This window comes from Leuciscus leuciscus (assembly GCF_965113295.1).
Source record: "Leuciscus leuciscus genome assembly, chromosome: 6".
In the NCBI taxonomy this organism is placed as follows: domain Eukaryota; kingdom Metazoa; phylum Chordata; class Actinopteri; order Cypriniformes; family Leuciscidae; genus Leuciscus; species Leuciscus leuciscus.
Window position 1 is genome coordinate 784,865 of NC_138730.1, and position 19,342 is coordinate 804,206.

The 19,342-nt window shown below is 45.3% G+C and overlaps 1 protein-coding gene across 5 annotated transcripts in view; it reads right to left on the reverse strand.

Annotated features, from left to right (window-relative positions):
• Window positions 1-4,214: 4,214 nt before the first annotated feature.
• LOC309501923 (SUN domain-containing ossification factor) overlaps window positions 4,215-19,342 on the reverse strand; it is a 25,580-nt gene continuing 10,452 nt past the window's right edge. For 2 of the 5 annotated variants that reach the window (XM_082174211.1, XM_082174212.1), the window contains 11 exons: window positions 18,872-18,960; window positions 18,659-18,724; window positions 18,526-18,585; window positions 18,376-18,442; window positions 16,560-17,513; window positions 14,544-14,631; window positions 14,297-14,401; window positions 14,069-14,202; window positions 12,282-12,367; window positions 12,118-12,167; window positions 4,215-4,752 (listed from right to left, as the gene is read on the reverse strand). In XM_082174211.1, coding sequence (XP_082030337.1) covers window positions 4,411-4,752; window positions 12,118-12,167; window positions 12,282-12,367; window positions 14,069-14,202; window positions 14,297-14,401; window positions 14,544-14,631; window positions 16,560-17,513; window positions 18,376-18,442; window positions 18,526-18,585; window positions 18,659-18,724; window positions 18,872-18,960 — 2,041 coding nt within the window. In that variant the 3' untranslated portion in view covers window positions 4,215-4,410. Of the gene's footprint in view, window positions 4,753-12,117; window positions 12,168-12,281; window positions 12,388-14,068; window positions 14,203-14,296; window positions 14,402-14,543; window positions 14,632-16,559; window positions 17,514-18,375; window positions 18,443-18,525; window positions 18,586-18,658; window positions 18,725-18,871; window positions 18,961-19,342 lie in introns of all 5 variants that reach the window. The other 3 variants (XR_014207054.1, XM_082174213.1, XR_014207053.1) reach the window with 3 other exon arrangements.

The window sequence follows — 19,342 nt, forward strand, 5'->3', positions numbered from 1 at the left end:
CACCAAACACTGATATGGTTTCTCCACACTGGGACACGCTTCTGGCTCAGCACTGGTGCAGATTCTCCCACAATTACATGAAACTCTTTACAATAACTCCTAACTTAACCAGAAATAAGAGTGTGTTGTAGACATTTACGTGTGCATGTGTACTGCATACATCCATACACTGGTGTGTGTTAGACTCAAGCGGCAACCTCCCTGTCTCTCTCTTGAAACCGACACGGAAGTAAATTAAACGGCGATTCATCCACTGGCCACTAGAGACCGGATCGACTGGCCACTAGAGACCGGATCGACTGGCCACTAGAGGCTGGCTGCAGAAGCGAGTCAAATCTGCATCTCCTCCATGTTGAAATGCCCAACTTTACAGCAGAAAGAAACATGTTTACAGCCTGGAGCAAACAGTGGCTTTGGTCTATAAAGCTAATGATGCCCTTCATGACGACTTTGAGGGGGGGGGGGGGATTTTTTTATAACTCATCCGTTTAAATTATATTAAGCCTTACATTTCTGCATAATTAAGGGTGTGTCCACTTTAGAGTGACAGGTGGATTCCCGCTGCTGTGGTCATTAGTCATCATTAGCCGTGTGTCTGCTGTCTGTTAGCCGTCACCTTACCTCAGCTCATTGTCTGACTGTAAAAATAAATAAATTCACGCCCACTTTAGACTTCAAAAACGGTCTTCAGAAACCCACGGGTGACGTCACGGACACTACGTCCATATTTTTTTACAGTCTAGAGTTAGACTAGTGATTATGACATAGTGCTCATCATTTCCAGGATCTGAGTTCACCTTGTCAGAGTAGCCATAATGATTTAGCACCTGCTGTCACCAACATCTGGACCCAGAGGTCAATGTGCTGCTAGATTTAGGGTTAGGGTCAGGGTTGGGTTAGGGTCAGGGTCAGGGAGAGGTTAGGGTCAGGGTTAGGGAGAGGTTAGGGTCAGGGTCAGGGAGAGGTACTGGTCCACCACATCCAGATGCTGACAGCATCTCTGCTTCATGCCCTGCTGGCTCTATGAACTGCTCTGCTAACACGACTGCTGGTGATGATCAGTCTTCCACTGTGGCCTTTAGCTGTACCTGCTGTGACACTGGGAACTGGAGCGCAGACGCTGGCACATGCTTACATCAGCAATCACAGGGGCATTAGCCATATTCTTAGCTAGCGATCATTGCCCCGCTTCTACTTTACTAGCAGCACATCTTGATTATTTCTACATCTGTTTATCTCACACTCTGTGCTGTTCACTTCCTATAGCTTCATGAGAAGAGCTGTGTCTGGCCCGTTCTCCCACAATGAGCGCTCCTCTGCTGAAGAGTCCTGCTAAAGCAGTGTCAGTCACTCTCTGTTAGCTCAGAGCATCTAGTAAGGCACAGGGTATTGGAGGACTACTGATAAACTGTGAGATATGAGGTATGATGAGGGTGTAATGTACTGTTCTGTTAGCCTAGCGGGTAGCATTTACCAGATAATAAAGTCATGAAACATTTATATAAAAATAGTGTGTTAGTAGTTCACTTTTAAGGCTTTTGAGAGAATGTGTGTATCAAATATCTCACCATTTGTGTAAAGGACTTACAAAAACAGACCAAAATCTGTTGAATCCCATTTGTATGTAGTGATATATTAAAAAGAAAGCCAGAAGATTTGAAATAACAGCAGCTGCCAATTTGAGAAACAAAGATTGTATATTGTCAGGGCCTGTTAATTATATATATATATATTTTTTAAGTGTATTAGTGATCTGTTGAAAGTGAACTCTTTGATTCTGTTTGATGTATGCAGAAAGGCTCTGTCAGAAGGGTATCCCAGAGTGGAAAAACTGTATTATCATTTACTGATCATGATTTAATTAGATTAGAATAAAATGATAATTACATATTAGAGTAATGATATAATAATGTATTATAATTACATTAACAAAATCACTTTGGAGTGTTTTTAACCTAAACTGACAATTAATTGATGTAGACTTAGTAGATAATCCCCCCCATACAACAGTTTTCTTCGTCGCCTCTGCCATGATTGACGTCTGAAATGCGTGCTAGTATCTTCCACAGAGGCTGCTTCATATGTTGTTGATGTATGTGACATCGTGCCGTAAAGCAAGTCGTGATTCTCGCTAGATCTGTCAGGACGACACCTCTCAAACTTGCATTGCTGTTTTTTCCAGCGGTGTGGTTTCCTAGATGTGGTCAACTGGTAGAAATGTCTCTTGTACGTCTCTCTCACACCTATCGCAGGTGTCGCCTGCACCACCTCATCCACAGCAGAAGGAAACATTTACAAGAGTTGCGAATGTGCATTTGTACGTTGAAATGGATGTTATTAAATAAAAAATGTACGACCCCCTCCATGTGAAGCTGGTGACTTACTCTAAAGCGGCAATTTTTAAATCGGGCTCAGAAAGACTGTGTAAAGTTAGGTGAGTGTATAACTGCGAAGCCACAATGCGCTCAAGCATTTTAGCAAGAAAGGGCAGATTGGAAATGGCATGAAAACTATTGATGTTTACCCAGTCTACGTCATTCTTTTTTGGTATTTTCGGTGTTACAGCAGCGATTTTAAGTGCAGCAGGCACAGCACCCGTGCTCAGGGAGTTTACTATACTCAAGACGACAGGGCATGGAGAGGCAAAACATGATTTAAACAGACAGGTAGGTAGGGAGTAGTGTTAAGATACAGCATGTGTCAAAAAAGATTGATGACCGTATAATTGATGATTGATGACCGTGTAATTGATTGACCTCTTGACCTTGCGATGACCTTGACCTCACATGACAGTGGCGATAAAGGCTTTGTACATCGGGTGAAAGAAAGTCAGTACAGCCTGTACAGCAAAAACTGCACAGACTTCTTTGTCAGTTAGGAATGCAGTTTTCCAAAGAACTTTGTCGTTTACAAGCTGAGCGCATCATTGAGAGGGTGGATGCCTCCCCATGGCTGTCCCCGAATGTGGTGACAACAAAGAAAAACTGAGAAATTTGTTCATGTGTGGATTTGCGGGAGCCAAACAGGGCAGTAATAATCGATAGCCACCCACTTCCACACATGGAGGACTTATTCACTGAATTAAAGGGGAACACATACCTCCAAGTGATGCTTCACAAGGACAGCCGAGATCTGACGGCTTTCATCACTCATGAATGGTTATTTCGATTTCGTTGGGTACCGTGTGGCTTGGCCTTGGCGCCGGCATGTTTAAAAGAAATTATGGTTACTATACTGAAAGGCCTTCATGGAGTCCAGAATTATCTAGATGATGTGATTGTGTATGGATACGGCCCCGATTCGGCTGACTACATCATGCGTTGTGGTCGTGTCTAGGACCAGGACATTTCTAGTCATCCAAGTTTTTATATCAGCTATGCATTCCGTAAATTTTGTGAATTGGTAAGTTTCGTTAGGGCGTGGAGAAATATAGAGCTGAGTATCATCAGCATAACAGTGAAAACTAATGCCATGCTTCCTAATGATATCTCCCAAGGGTAGCATGTACAGAGTGAACAGCAACGGTCCTAGTACTGAGCCTTGTGGTACGCCATACTGAACTTGTGATCAGTATGAGAATTTACTGCTACAAACTGATAACGGTCAGATAAGTATGATTTGAACCACGCTAATGCAATTCCACTAATGCCAACATAATTTTCGAGTCTATTCAGAAGGATGTTGTGGTTGATAGTGTAAAATGCAGCACTAAGATCGAGTAACACTAACAGAGAGATATAACCACGATTGGATGATAAGAGCAAATCATTTGTGACTCTAATGAGAGCAGTCTCAGTACTATGGTACAGTCTAAATGCTGACTGAAAATCCTCGCAGATATCATTTCTTTCTAAAAAGGAACATAGTTGTGAGTAGCTTTGGGATGTGCTGGAAGGGGAGATTCGCATCATGGATGTGCAGCCCATAAATCTGCAGAAACTGCGTGATACTATCATGTCAATATGGACCAAAATCTCTAATTGTTGAATGTTTCCAGCAGCTAGTTCAATCTCTGCCACGAAGAATTAGGGCAGTTCTGAAGACAAAAAGGGAACCGACGAGGTATTAGCAATGTGTTACTAATAAAGTGTCCGGTGAGTGTATATGATAATTATTATCAGAATATATACATGTTCTAGCGGAAAAAGGTAATGACCTGAGGGTGAATGCATTTGTCAGAATACACTATAAATATTGGAAAATCAATGCAGCAGTTCAATTATTTATATTTTATTTATGATTGTCTGAAAGGCCAGTGGCACATTATTACAAAAGAATAATCCCAAACTGTATAAATCTTTGTTGAATAGAGACGGCAGAAGATTTTAGCATCCAGTGTGTTGGAACAGTGCAAGCAGGTCCAGTGTAAGAGTGTTCACAGCAGCGGCGGGTCAGTGTGTCCAGTGCAGGTCAGTGTGTCCAGTGCGGGTCAGTGTGTCCAGTGCGGGTCAGACCGCGGGTCAGATTATGCGGGACGCTGCGCTGCGGAGGCTGATGCAGCTGTTCTGGAGTTTTCTGCCGTTTGCTCTGCGTCCAGCGTCCCGGCGCAGGAATCGTCTCACACAGACGTGCACAGCTGGTGAATCCGCAGAACAGAGTCTCTTCAGAATGCGAGGAGCCCTCAGAGCCGTCTGACATCACGTCTCTGACCTCCAAAGCCTGAGGGCCAATCGTGCTCTGAGGAATCACACCAGCGACCGGTGGAGCGGCTCGTGTCTCTAGACTCCTGCTGAGCTTCAGCCTATGCTTCTTCTGCAACAAAGACAAACCAACAGTGATTATTTCCTCACCGATAAACGCTATGAATGCTTTGTGGGTTTTACTGCCCAGAAAAACGTCTCGGTTACATATATAACCCTAGCTCCCTGAAGAGGGAACGAGAGGCTGCGTTGAAACGCTGTGGGAATGCCCCTGCGTGATTGCGTCATAAAGCCGTATGGAATCAGTCCAATGGCGTGACAGAACGTCAAAGGTGGGTGACGTCGTCGACCAGGAATCTATCAAGTACACCAAACAGCGTCAGCTTCTGACAGGTTGAAGCTAGTCGATCACGGGCATGCCGGGAGTATGGCAGCAGTATGGCAGGGTGATGCAGCGTCTTGTTCCTTCTTCAGGGAACTAAGGTTACACACGTTACAGAGACGTTCCCTTTTAAGGGAACTCATGCTGCGTCGAAACGCTGTGGCAACGCTAATACCCACATCGCCATAAGAGCAAGTGTCCGTCTGTGTGAAGTCAGTGCGCACATTAAGACGAAAGCTCCTGCGCCCCTGGAGTGGAGCTGAAGTCAAGATCATAGAACCTCACGAATGAGTGACCCAAAGCAAACGAACAACTGCTCAGATTTCCTCCACAAGGCAGTTCTGTGGTAAGCATCAAGGGCCCTGACAGGGCAGAGCAGATTTAGTTTCTCTTGGTCTGACGTCAGAAAGGGAGGAGGACAGAAGGCCTGCAGTACAATTGGTCTTACAATATTAGTAGGGACCATAGGAAAATAGCCTGATCTCGGGTGAAGAAAAGCCTTTACTATACCAGGTAAGAATTCCAGGCACGCGGGAGATACCGAGAGTGCTTGATTGTCTTCAGAGATGTAATAGCGAGGAGAAATACAGTCTTTAGAGTGAGATATTTCTCAGAAACTTCTTCAATGGGCTCAAACGGAGCCAGGGAGAGGCCTTCCAATACAATAGCCAAATCCCAAGTCGGCACCCTCCTGCGGACTGCTGGCCTCAGCCTCAAAGTGCCACGAAGGAAACGAGTTACTAGAGGGTGTCTCCTCAAGGATACACAACTTAAAGGGACGTGGTAAGCAGCTAGTGCTGCCACGTACACCTTCAGTGTGGAGGGGGATAACCCTGCGGAGAAGCGCTCCTGCAGGAACTCCAGCACTGCACCCCCCGGGCAGTTAACCAGGTCCAGCTGGTGCTCTCCACACCAGGAAGTGAATAATCTCCACTTCAAGGTGTAGAGAGACCTGAACTTAAGAGCTGGGCCCCTTTAGAGGCCAAACCCACAGTTTCCACAGTTCTGGGCGGGGGTGAAGGATCGACCCGCTCGCCTGAGAGAAAAGGTCCCCCCTGAACGGAATCTACAGAGGAGCGCCGTCGAGGAGAGACTCTAGGTCTGAGAACCATACTCGGGCCTGCCAAAACGGGGCTACTAGTCAAGTCAAGTCAAGTTTATTTGTATAGCGCTTTTCACAATACAGATTGTATCAAAGCAGCTTCACAGTATTAAATTAAAATAATACAACAAAGTTTGTTTCAAGAGGAATTTATTGATTGATAAAATTAAATTAAATATCCCCAAAATATCCCCAACTGAGCAAGCCAAAGGCAACAGTGGCAAGGAACCGAAAAACTCCATCAAGTGACCTAATGGTGTCCTAAAACTCCATCAGGTGACCTAATGGAGAAAAAAAAAACCTTGGGAGAACCCAGGCTCAGTCGGGGGCCAGTTCTCCTCTGGCATTTATGAGCTAGAGGCCGGATTGTAGTTTGAACTGTAGGATTATATGAATGCCTGGCTGAAGAGATGCGACTTTAATCTAGTTTTAAACTGGGAGAGCGAGTCTGAGCAACGAACAGTATCAGGAAGACTATTCCAGAGTTTTGGAGCCAAATGTGAAAATGCTCTCCCTCCTTTGGTGGTTCTGGATATCCTAGGTATGACCAAAAGCCTTGAATTTAGTGATCTTAAAGAGCGCGATGGATTATAGGGTGATAGAAGATCCGTTAAATAGACTGGAGCTAAGCCGTTAAGGGCTTTATAAGTCAGTAGCAATATCTTATAATTAATACGGAACTTTATAGGTAACCAATGCAGTGATGATAAAATCGGTGTTATATGATCATATTTTCTTGATCTCGTGTGGAATCTCGGCGGCATTTTGGACTAACTGTAGCTTGTTTATTGAGGATGCAGGACAACCAGCTAATAAAGCATTACAGTAATCCAGTCTCGAGGTCATGAATGCATGAACTAACTTTTCTGCATCAGAAACTGATAGCATATTACATAGCTTAGCAATGTTTCTAAGGTGGAAAAAGGCTGTTTTTGTAACATATGAAATATGATTTTCAAAAGACAGGTTGCAATCGAGTATAACACCCAGGTCTTTTACTGTAGAGGATAAAGTAACAGGACATCCTATGATGTTAAAGTTGTATTGTGCGAGGTTTTGTGGGCGGTTTTTTGAACCGATAAGTATTACCTCTGTCTTGTCTGGATTTAATCAAAGAAAATTACACGTCATCCAATCTTTTATATCTTTAACACACTCTGTCAATTTGGAAAATTTAGCGTTTTCATCCGGCCGTGATGAAATATATATTTGAGTGTCATCAGCATAACAATGGAAACTAATTCCATGTTTCCTTATAATATTTCCAAGTGGCATCATATATATGGAAAATAACAGAGGGCCTAATACAGATCCCTGCGGCACTCCATAGTTTACTGGAGTTATGATCGATTTTTCTCCATTTAAATAGACAAAATGGTAGCGGTCAGATAGGTATGATTTGAACCAATTTAGTGCTTGTCCTTGAACACCAGTATAATTTTGTAGTCGATCTAAGAGTAATGTATGATCTATAGTATCGAACGCAGCACTAAGATCAAGTAAAACTAGTATTGAGATACAGCCTTGGTCAGAAGCTAAAAGTAAATCATTTGTGATTTTAACGAGCGCAGTTTCAGTGCTATGATGCGGTCTGAATCCAGACTGAAACTTTTCATAGATATCATTTTGTTGCAAGAAAGAGCCCAGTTGAGCGGACACCACTTTTTCTAATATTTTAGACATAAATGGAAGATTTGAAATGGGTCTATAATTTGCTATGATCTAATTGTGGTTTCTTAATGAGAGGTTTTATAACTGCCAGTTTAAATGTTCTTGGAACATGACCTAAAGATAAAGACGAGTTAATAATATTGAGGAGAGGCTCTTCCACTACAGGTAACACTTCTTTCAGTAGTTTAGTTGGTATAGGATCTAATAAACATGTTGTTGTTTTAGATGAAGTGATACGTTTATTTAACTCTTTTTGTTCTATAGTTGTAAAGCACTGTAATTGTTCTTGCGGGGTGATAATTGAAGCTGAATTATAAGGCGCGATTGAAGATTGAACGTTTACAATTGTGGTTCTGATGCTTTCTATTTTCTCAGTGAAGAAGTTCATGAAATCATTACTACTGAACTGTAACGGGATATTTTGTTCGGGTGACGTCTGTTTATTTGTTAGTCTAGCCACGGTTAAATAAAAACCTTGGATTGTTTTGGTTGTTTTCTATTAGTTTGCGGAGGTGCTCAGCCCTGGCCGCTTTTAGTGCCTTTTTATAACGTGACATACTGTCTTTCCACGCGATTCTAAAGACCTCTAAATTAGTTTGTTTCCATTTACGCTCTAAAATACGGGTTTCTCTCTTTAAAACATGCGTAGTATTGTTATACCATGGTGCTTTATTTTTCTCTCTGACCTTTTTTAATTTAATAGGTGCAACCACATCCAATGTTCTAGAGAGAATGGTGCTCATAGTGCTAGTTAGTTCTTCTAGTTCATCTGTTTGTTTGGGTTCAGGCGGCAGCTGAGACAGATTAGATAAGCAATTTGAGAAATTATCTATGGTGGATGGGAGGATTGTTCTGCCTGGTTGATAACGCGACACCGCATGACATATTACAGCAGTACGTAATATGCAAGTTACATGTAGTGATCAGTGACTTCATCACTTTGTGGAATGATATCTATATCGGTTGGATCGGTTCCATGTGATATAATTAAATCGAGTGTATGATTAAGACGATGTGTTGGTCCGGTGACGTTTTGCTTGACCCCAAATGAATTTAATAAATCTGTAAACGCAGCTCCTAACGCATCATTTGGATTATCTACGTGTATGTTAAAATCTCCAACAATGAATGCTTTATCGACATTGACTAATAGGTCTGAGAGAAAATCTGCAAACTCTTTTAGGAAATCAGCGTAAGGCCCTGGCGGTCTATATACGGTAGCCAAGGCTAGAGATAATAGGGATGTTTTTCTAACATCTAAGAGCGTAACATTTAGTACAAGTACTTCAAATGAAATAAACTTATAACCCGTTTTCTGAGTAACATTTAGAATATCTCTATAAATGGTTGCAACACCTCCGCCACGACCAATCAGACGGGGCTCATGCTTATAACAGTATCCAGGAGGAGTAGACTCATTAATACCGAAATAATCATTTGGTTTAAGCCAGGTTTCAGTAAGGCAAAGTACATCGAAGCTATTATCTGTGACTATTTCATTTACAATAACTGCCTTAGGTGTGAGTGATCTAATGTTTAGAAGACCTAGCTTTAGAAATAGTTTTTGTTTACTAATAGCAACATTTTCTGTTTTAATAACAATTAGATTTTTCCTAGATCCTGCATTAGATTTATTATTTGATCTCACTAAACGAGGAATAGACACGGTTTCTATGCAATGTTCTACACTAGTATTTATATCATTTGAATTGGTGCAGCAGAGACTATGATTTGGACTTTTGGTTACTAGTCAAAGGGTATTTAACATTTTGGAGATGTTATCTGACAGAAGATCCGCTCCGAATCTGCTTGGGTGTAAGCCATCAGCACGGAAAAGCCTAGGACGCTCCCAAAACAGATTCCAATTATTTACAAAGAGCAGTTTCTGCTGATTGCACCATGACATTAACCATTCATTTAGCGCAAATAATCTGCTGAACTTTTCATGCCCTAGTCGGTACGTGGGAAGCGGTCCTGACACAATGATCGTTGTTTCAGGCGATGTGCTGCGTACCGTATCGATTAGATTCCTGAAGTCTTTCTTCAGAATCTCCGTCTGGCGCAGCCTGATGTCGTTCACTCCCGCGTGCAGGACCACAGTTCCGACGCGCTCGTCACCGTTCAGGATCTCGGGAACGCAAGCAGCGATTTCAGAAACACGAGCACCAGGAAAGCAGTGACTTTGCACCTTACTTTTACCTAACGTAGCGTGTACGTGCCGAACGATGGAATCGCCGATGATCACAGCATCGCGTTCTGTTTCGCGTAGAGGGGAGAAGCGGTTTTGTGTGGATAACTCGAAAACCGGGAGGGTCGGAGAAAGTCTTGGTCTAAACCTGACTCGCGTCTTCCGCTGCGGAACCACCCAGGCTTCGTGGTGGCGTGTTGGAGCCGGAGTGAACGAGACCATGGCTGATTGCGACCGATGCTGAGGAACGCACGGAGTAGACGCGGTCGGAGTCAGCGGGTTAGTAACGTTAAACACTGATTTGTGTGCATCGGCGCTTGATGTTTCAAGAGCCAAACACCGGTCTCTCAGCTCGGCCTGTCTCAATAAAAGGTTGTGGATCTGTTTCTCAACAGCTTCCAGCTCAGACTGCAGTGCGTGCAGCTCAAATGTGTCCTCACCTGCACCAAACGGTAGACTACTTACATCTGATATATTCGCCATTTTAACAGATGGACAGTGAGTTAGCAACGAAGCTACCAGTGATGCTATCAATATTAATACTAATTTATATTATAAGTTTGTTTGTAAGTGAGTGTGGAGAAGACGCGTTCAGCCGTGATCCACGGACGTAACCTTTAAGAGTATGCAGCGTTGGATCACTAATAGGCTTGAGACGCGTCTGCTCAACAGTCCGCGTTGTAACTATGAGGTTTGAGCAGTAGTGCTTCTCAGTGAGGAAAAGTAGAAAATGTTCGTTGTAAGCGAGTTTAAAGAGAAAAATCAAGAATTATAAATCAAATCGATAGAGCTCCAAAAACAACAAAGCGAATTACTGTATTTAGTAGTAGTAAACAACTAGAAATTGTAGTAAATGATGGTTCAAAACAAGGAAATACGAGGCTAAGACGGAGCTTACAGCACCGAAGCAAACACACTCACAGCAGGCAGCGAGGCAGAGAGAAAAATCAAGAATTATAAATCAAATCGATAGAGCTCCAAAAACAACAACGCATTCAGACGCGACGCATGATAATAACAGGACAAGACATTACTCACCGTGTTTGTTGAGTGATTCTTACTCACCTGAGCTTTTATGAACTCAAAGGCGCGAGAGAAAATAAGTAAATAAAATGTATTTATCGGCTACTAGCAGAAGACGGGCCCCTCCCCGGCTACCTCTCTCCAGAACTCCTTGGAGCAGAGCAATCGGGTGAAATACTTACAGACGTGACCTCTGCCATACCTAAACCATCGCATCCAACCCCAGAGGGGCTGGCTGAGTGAGAGAGAACCACAGTGGACAGCGTGTCGACTCTTGGGATGCAAACAGGTCGACCTCTGCTCGACCAAAGTTCTCCCATAGGAGCTCCACCACCTCGGGGTGGAGTCTCCCCTCCCCGGGCCTCGGCCCCTGCCTTGACAGGATGTCTGCTCCCTGATTTAATTACCCAGGGATGTAGATTGCTTTCAGAGAGACCAACTTCCCTTGGGCCCACAGGGGGATCTTACATTGGGGGCGCAACCGCAGACCCCCCGATGGTTTATTTAGGAGACCACTGATATGTTGTCATTACGAATCTCCTCTCTGCCCTCCTCACTCACCCACGACTGAAGCCGCCGGGAGCGCGAACCGAACCGCCCTCCTCGAAGAGCGATTGGCGGGAGCGCAGCGTTCTTAACGGTAGCTGCTCACAACCGCTGACTGGGCATGCTGCACTCCCAAACAAACAACACATAGTTGGTGTGTATCCCCACCCGTGAGATAGAGTGCAGGGATGAACACACTTCCTAAAATGTTGTTCGCTCGCCATTATATAGTTTTTTTCTTTTATATATAGATATATGGTGAAAAACTCCTTCACCATATATGCCTAGCAACTTCTAAAGACAGACAAAATAACACCAGGGACACAGATTCACACACAGTGCGCTTGCTTTAGATAGAGAAGCTGACACTGTTTGGTTCAGGTGTGCTTTATAGTTCCCTGGTTGATGACGTCACCCGCCAATGACGTTCCGTCATGCCATTGGACTGATTCCATACGTGCTTCATGAAGCAATCCCACAGGGGCATTCCCACAGCGTTTCTAAGCAGCTTGAGTTTCCTTGAAAGAGAACCATTGCATCATGAAGTTAGAAACATCCATCTTACTTTTCTACTAACTGGACACTGCTTAAGGCTGCTGGTTTCTTCTGAACCTCCTGAAATAAAGAGCAACAACAGCAAGTGTTTTACTGCAGAAAATGTCAAAGCCACTCAGTGAAATCCTCAACAAAACACATGATGCGAGGAAAGATTGTGGGTCAATAACTGACCTTCAGGCGTCTGGAGGGACGGGAGCGAGGGCGGATCAGAGGCTCTGCGTCTCAGGATCACAGGCTCTTCATCAGACAGCGGCTCTCTGGAAACAGCAGGCATGAGCTGGGGTTAACAACACAACATCACATGCTCATGATGGATGTGCTCAGAGTCGCTCCTGCAACATGTCCTGTGAGATGTTAGCCTTGGAGAACGGGTTGAAGACGTTTAAGGAAGACAACTGTTGCCTCTGACAGGGTCTCTACAGCAGTACTTCTCTGCACCCGTGATGAAACAATCTGACACCTAGAATCACTATTGGCTTCATATGGACCTTCTGTCTGATCGGGTATTTGACCAATTCAAATCAGAAACTGAGTTATTATTGTTACTGTTAAGCTCAAAAAAGGACAGACAAAGTATTATAACTGCAGTATATTCCAGGTCTTCTGGAGACATTCGGTAGCTTTATTTGAGGAACAGACAGTATATTATTAGGATGTTGAATTTAAGTTGACAAACTCTTCCATCCGTCACACCATTCTCCATTCAGCATCTTCAAACAGCATGTGCACGTTCAGTCTGAAGGGTAAAATCACTTCAAGATGTTCCCATTATTATGTATAATCTGAACATAAAGGTCTATTTCTGGAGTGTATTGGTGATTCTGAATGCGGTGGTCAGGAGCAGCGGACTGAATGAAACTCCTCATTCACACGCACAGTAACTAAAACCTGATGAACACGGCTCAGTAAACAGCTGAACAGATGCAGTACACAAGCTGTTGCGCACACACAATATCTGTGCACTATTCTCCACATTATGAAGGTTCATCTGTGACTGAAAATTGTGATGTTGCTCTGAAGTGCTTCATCGTTTAACTAGGATGAGCAGAAGTAGAGTTCTCAACGGGCCTGAAAATTACAACCCGACCCGACCCGTGGCTTTTAAAGCCCGGACCCGATGTAACCCGACACATCAACATGAATTATCTGCCCGAACCCGGCCCGCGGCGGAATTTTTTTTCTCATACATGTATTATCATGACCAGCAGACGCGAATTCAAATCAACCTTTAATGTTCACGCCTTTTAACAATACAAACAACTGAAACAATAAACTTTAAATATATAAATAGTCTGTAGTAGCGACGGTGAATTCACCTGCGGCAAGTTTACTTTTTACCAACTCCATCTTCTTCTCTCCAGGCTAAAGGCTTGCACGCAGCGGCGTCAGGTCTGCCCCCCCGCCCCTCTCCATGATGCACGTTGCACGCAGCAGCCAGACTTTCTTTACGGTCAACAGCAGCGATGATTAATAAATGGTTTTTTTTTTTTTACTGAGCGGAAAAGATTAAGCCCGAGGTCCGACCCGACCCGAGTCATTTGCTTATATTTTCGACCCGAACCCGCGGGTCCCGTCGGGTTTGTCGGGCCGACCCGACCCGTTGAGAACTCTAAGCAGAAGTGCTTTTGTGTCACTCAAAACTGAAGCCTTTCATGCTGTTTTTCACAAAGATAAACAATGTTTAGCCTACACACCTGTTCAACCATATCTATCATGTCTGTTGTTTTAAGTACTCTGAGCCATACACTCCCAAGAAACGCTGATTATAGTGTGTACATGTTTATGCAGTAATAACTATTACACATGTATTGTTCAGTAGACTTTAAAAGCATTGAAACGCTCAGGTTTCTCTCTGTTAGTCCTGAATTCTACCATTTCCCATCATCTCAGAGAGGCTGACGGGCCTCACAACACAGGACACATGTAGGAGTCACATGACCCGTGTGGCGTCTCCTCACCTCTCAGGGCAGCAAGGTCTGTATGTGTCGAGCGCAGGACTCTCACACATCTGACGGTAGTTGGCACAGATCAGCAGTGCGAGAAGCACACAGAGGACCAGACACAGTAGGATGTAGCTCTGCCTGTCAGACACCTGCAGAACACAGCAACATCATCATCCCTGATCCTGCAGGCTTGACACAGACATGAAACAGAACGACTGCTAGTCTCAGGCAATGGATGAGTACCTCTTGCTGCAGCCGACTCACGCTGACAGACAGGCCGAGGACAAGTCGCGTCACGTTCTCCAGCTGAGCCTGCAGCACCTGGATCGAGTCCGTCTGCCTCTGGTCCTGCAGTCAAGAGCAGGAGGACACGGTTATATGGTGTCCGACACACACACACACACACACACACACACACACACACACACACACACACACACACACACACACACACACACACACACACACAGAGATCTGGTGTCCTGCTGACCTGCTCCTCGGCCGTTCTGGAGGTGTTCTGCAGCTTGATGATGGTTTTGTTGAAGGCTCTCTGCATCTCCTCCACCTGCTTCCTGTACCTGCACACAGCCAGATCAACCAGTCTCACTGTGACCACAGTCTCACACCACCATCACAGTACAGACATCTGTGCTAAACATCCACAACGCTTCACATACCAGTCAAACTCAACCTTTGATAGGGTGATGAAGACAAGTGAACAGTCTAATGAAGACTAATTACAAGCAAATACAACAGAACAAAGATACATACTACAGAAATGGAATAAAGTAGCAAAACACAAATTAAAACACTACATAAACTTTATGATTCTTATTAAAGCTTAAATTTCGTGTGTGATTTTCTCTTGGTCTGTTGTTGTCTGTTGAGCCTTAATGTGTTCCCTTTCGAGGGAACTCGCACTGCGTCGGAACGACACTTTGGGGAACGCCCCTCAGCGTAGCGCCTCTGAAGCATGAATGAAACTACGCCAATCGTGATTGGTTTTGCGCCACGTGTGACGGCATACACGGAAGCTATAAAGGGACAGCGGCACACAACAGAGTTAGCTTTCTGTTCTTCGGGGGGCAGTTATGGCCTAGTGGTTAGGGAGTTGGACTGGTAACCCAAAGGTTGCTGGTTCGATTCCAGAGCCGGTGGGAAATGACTGAGGTGCCCTTGAGCAAGGCACCCCTAATCGCTCCCCGGGCGCCACACAAAGGCTGCCCGCTGCTCTGGGTGTGTGTATCCACTGTGTGTTAACTACTCACTACTCTGCTCCTAATGTGTGTGCATTAACTTGGATAGGTTAAATGCAGAGGTCAAATTTGTCGCCGTCACTTTCACTTTCACTTCAAGTGCTCTCTGTTGTTGTATGTCCTATTTGGTGATGTCTGTCACAAGCAATCTCACTATATCTGATGTTCTGATGTTCTCCCTCCTCGTGAGGAAGAAGTCGCTGGGCTTCTTGGAGAACGCGATGCTCGAGCTCTCTGCTTCTGAGGAAGTGGATGTGCTAAGCATCGAAGGAGGGGACTTTGAAGATGACTCGCCACCTCATGTACCCGCATATGAGGAGCTGGTGGAGGTTCCACACAACACACTGTCCACTGTGGTTCTCCCTCACGCATCCAGCCCGAGTTCTGGAGAGGGTCCTTCGCAACTGGGTCAGTCTACTCCCTGTTGTGGCCGACCCGAGCATGGATCTCAGACATAATATCGCTCCTGGACTGCCCTCCATGGGAGATCCCCATCGGTCCTGCTTTTGCAGGCACAGGGCTGGGCTCAATATTCCACCCTCGGCCAGAGCTATGGAAACTGTGTTCTGGCCCCTGAGGGGGCACAGTACCTAGAAGCTGGCCTGTCAGCAGGAATGGTCGAGACTATACTCCGATCCAGAGCTCCGTCCATGAGGAAATTGTACGGCCTAAAATGGAATGCGTTCACCAATTGGTGTAGAGAGCGTGAGGTGGACCCAGTTAACTGCCCAGTAGCTTCAGTGTTGGAGTTCCTCCAAGATCGCTTCTCTGCTGGTCTTACCCAGTCCACACTCAAGGTGTACGTGATTCCTATCCACACTCCTCTGGGTGATGGGCTTCTGGGAAGACATCAGCTGGTTGTACGTTTCCTCCATGGGGCTTGGAGGATGAGGCCTGCGACTCGGACCAGAGTTCCCACATAGGACCTGACAGTAACCCTTGTTCCCTTAAAAGGGAATGAGACACTGCGTCCCTTTGCCACACCTCCCCCTGCCTGGGAGCGACTTGCTTTATCATAGAAGCTAACGCTGTTGTGTGCCGGTGTTCCTTTGTAGTTTCCGTATATGCCGTCACACGTTACGTCATGACGCAACACCAATCACGATTCGCAGCGAGTGTGGGGATTTTTGCTAACAGCACATCACTGCTCAGGTGTTTCACTCTTCTTTATAGGTGAAGAATGACCCTGAAGTTGGCAGTGAGGATCTCGCTCGCTCGCTCGGAAGCGGCTGGACGTCGGCGGGACTCACCTCTGGCTCAGCTGCTCGAGGTAGCGTCCGCTCAGAGACATGTTCGTCTCCAGCGCCTTAATGCGGTTGTTAAGCCTCATGAAGACAGACTCTTTCTGACTGGAGCCGTGAGCGGACACCTCGCCGGAGCCCAGCGTTTCTCCGTCCACCTCCATGTTAGCGTTGCTTTCCTCCTCCGACAGCTCCTGGCTCCTTGCCTCGGCCAACCCATCAGGAGTCAGCGTTGCTTCATCCACTAGAGCGGATACGGGAGTAAGCGGAGACTCTTCCACTGTACTAACGGAAACAGTAGGAGTTAGAATGTCCTTCTCAAGGGCAGATGTGGCCGAGATCCTCTCCGGATCTACCCGATCTCCACCGGAGCTGGTCACAGGATCAGGATTGGGACCGGAGTCACTGCTCTGCGGAGGGAGTGTCGCAGGATCAGGATTGGGACCGGACTCACTGCTCTGCAGAGGGAGCGTCACTGTGAGGCTCTCGCTAACAGACGGCAGCAGATCTGAGGTCAGGCTCGGGGAGAGATCCCCCACCAGCGACTGAAGCTCCGGAGCCGGCGGGACAGGCGTGGGAACGACAGGACTCTCTGTGATTGAGCTCATACATGAGGTGATTACGGAGTGTGTGACGGTCTTCCTCTTCTGAAGAGAGGAGCAGTGCTGCAGAAGGTACTCATGAAGAGAGGAGCCACGGGATTCAGAGCGTACAGCGTTTGCTGTCACATGTCCATTCTGCTGGTCTTTTTCTCTCGGTTCTGCTCCAGAGAACTGATCCGACTCATCCTCGGGCAGCAGAGTGACGATCTGCTCCACCTCAGGCTCGGTCTGAACGGGAGCGTCTTCATCCGGCTCGGTCTGAACAGACCCGTCTTCAGCGTGTGGAGCGTCTGTGTGTGTCGCTGATGAGATGCTGCCGGTCTCTGTGATCCCAGTGACATCCAGCTGATCCGGTACTGGCCTGGATGGAAAAAGAACGGGATGGAAAAAGAACGGGAATTATATGAGTATGATATAAGCTGAAGAACATTGAGGAATAGGGGTGCAACGGATCTCAGTTGATCGTGATCCGTACGGACCAGCCCCCACGGTTCAGCACGCATGTGATTCGCGGATTAACTGCCAAGTTTAACCATCATAGAGTGAAAGTTTATAATTTGGACGCGTTTTGTCTTGACAATTTACACATTCAACCAATTTTAAACGCAAAAGAAGAGGCAAAAATCGTGTTTGTCAGTACATTCGGTCCGTGCATTCGGTCTTAAAGTGACAGCAGCCTAATATTCCTAATGTTGTCTGTGTCATTAATGTTAATAAAACAACAAAATACAGCTTTAACAAAGATGAAACTATATTTAATTCTACAGTAAACATGTTATTGTACATTTAGGCTTAATTATTCATTTCTGTACCTGACTACTACTGTTAGATTGTGTAACTTTGTCATTTAGTATTAATGCTGCTTGTACTCTGCTTGTAATGTGTGTTTTTGTTCTTATTTTATTACTGACTGTTCACTTGTTTTTAATAATGTTTGAACTTTATCAGTTAGGCTAGTAGTTTTTGATGTGGTATCAACGAACTTCAAGTGAGCTTTAAGTAATAAATGAAAAGCAAAGTTACATTTACCCCCCCCCATACAGTATATATATATTTTTTTGTGGCTGATCTGAAAAATACCGTAAATGATCCGATCCGTGAATTCTGTGATCCCTTGCACCACTAATTTATCCTAAAAATAACAAGAAATAAAGCACAATGCCATCTGATGGTAATTTCTCCTGGCCTCTCCCATGATTGACAGCGAGAGCCCGGTCACGTACCCAGAGTGCATCGCTCCAGCAGAGAGAGCCGCTTCTGACGCGTTCAGACCTTCAGTGGAGGAGTTTCCTGAAGAGCACAAACACAAGCTCAATCATACAGTCAGGGTTTCACACAGTCAGGCGTCAGCAGGAAGTGATGTCAGAACACACCTGCGCTCTGCCCGCCCAGCACATTAGCAGCGATGTTGTTCACCATGGTGAGAAGAGCGTCTGAAAACACAAGACATCATCAGCTGTTCACCTGATTATATACCCTCGGGATCTGACTGTGACGCGCACTGACCTTTGGCAGATCCGATCAGATTCCCGGAGGATCGGTCCTCGACCGGCACAAAGTCTGGAGGCTGATCTAAACATTCATCAAGAGAAAAGCAGAATTGATGCTCCTGCGACACGGCAGTGAGTGTGTGTGTGTGTGTGTGTGTGTGTGTGTGTGTGTGTGTGTGTGTGTGTGTGTGTGTGTGTGTGTGTATGTGTGTGTGCAGATGATGGTTACCGTAGTCCTGCTCCTCGTGAGTGTGTGTGTGTCTGTCTAACGGCTCAGAGTTCAGCTCATACTCCTCCATCATACTGGTGCCGAACACCCTTCAGAGAGAGACAGAGAGAGAGAGAAAGATAGATAGAGAGAGAGAGAGAGAGAGAGAGATGTCAGCAGATTCTGAAGGTTTGTTCATACACTATATTGCCAAAAGTATTGGGACATCCCTCCAAATCATTGAGTTCAGGTGTTCCAATCACTTCCATGGCCACAGTTGTATAAATCACTAGGCATGCAGACGCTTCTACACACATCTGTGAAAGAACGGGTCGCTCTCAGGAGCTCAGTGAACTCAAGCGTGGGACCGTGATCAGTTGCTTCCCGTGCAATAAGTCCATTCGTGAAATTTCCTTACTACTAAATACTCCACGGTCATCGGATTATGGTAGGGGGTGATGGTGTGGGGTTGTTTGGTGGAGGGGGGATGAT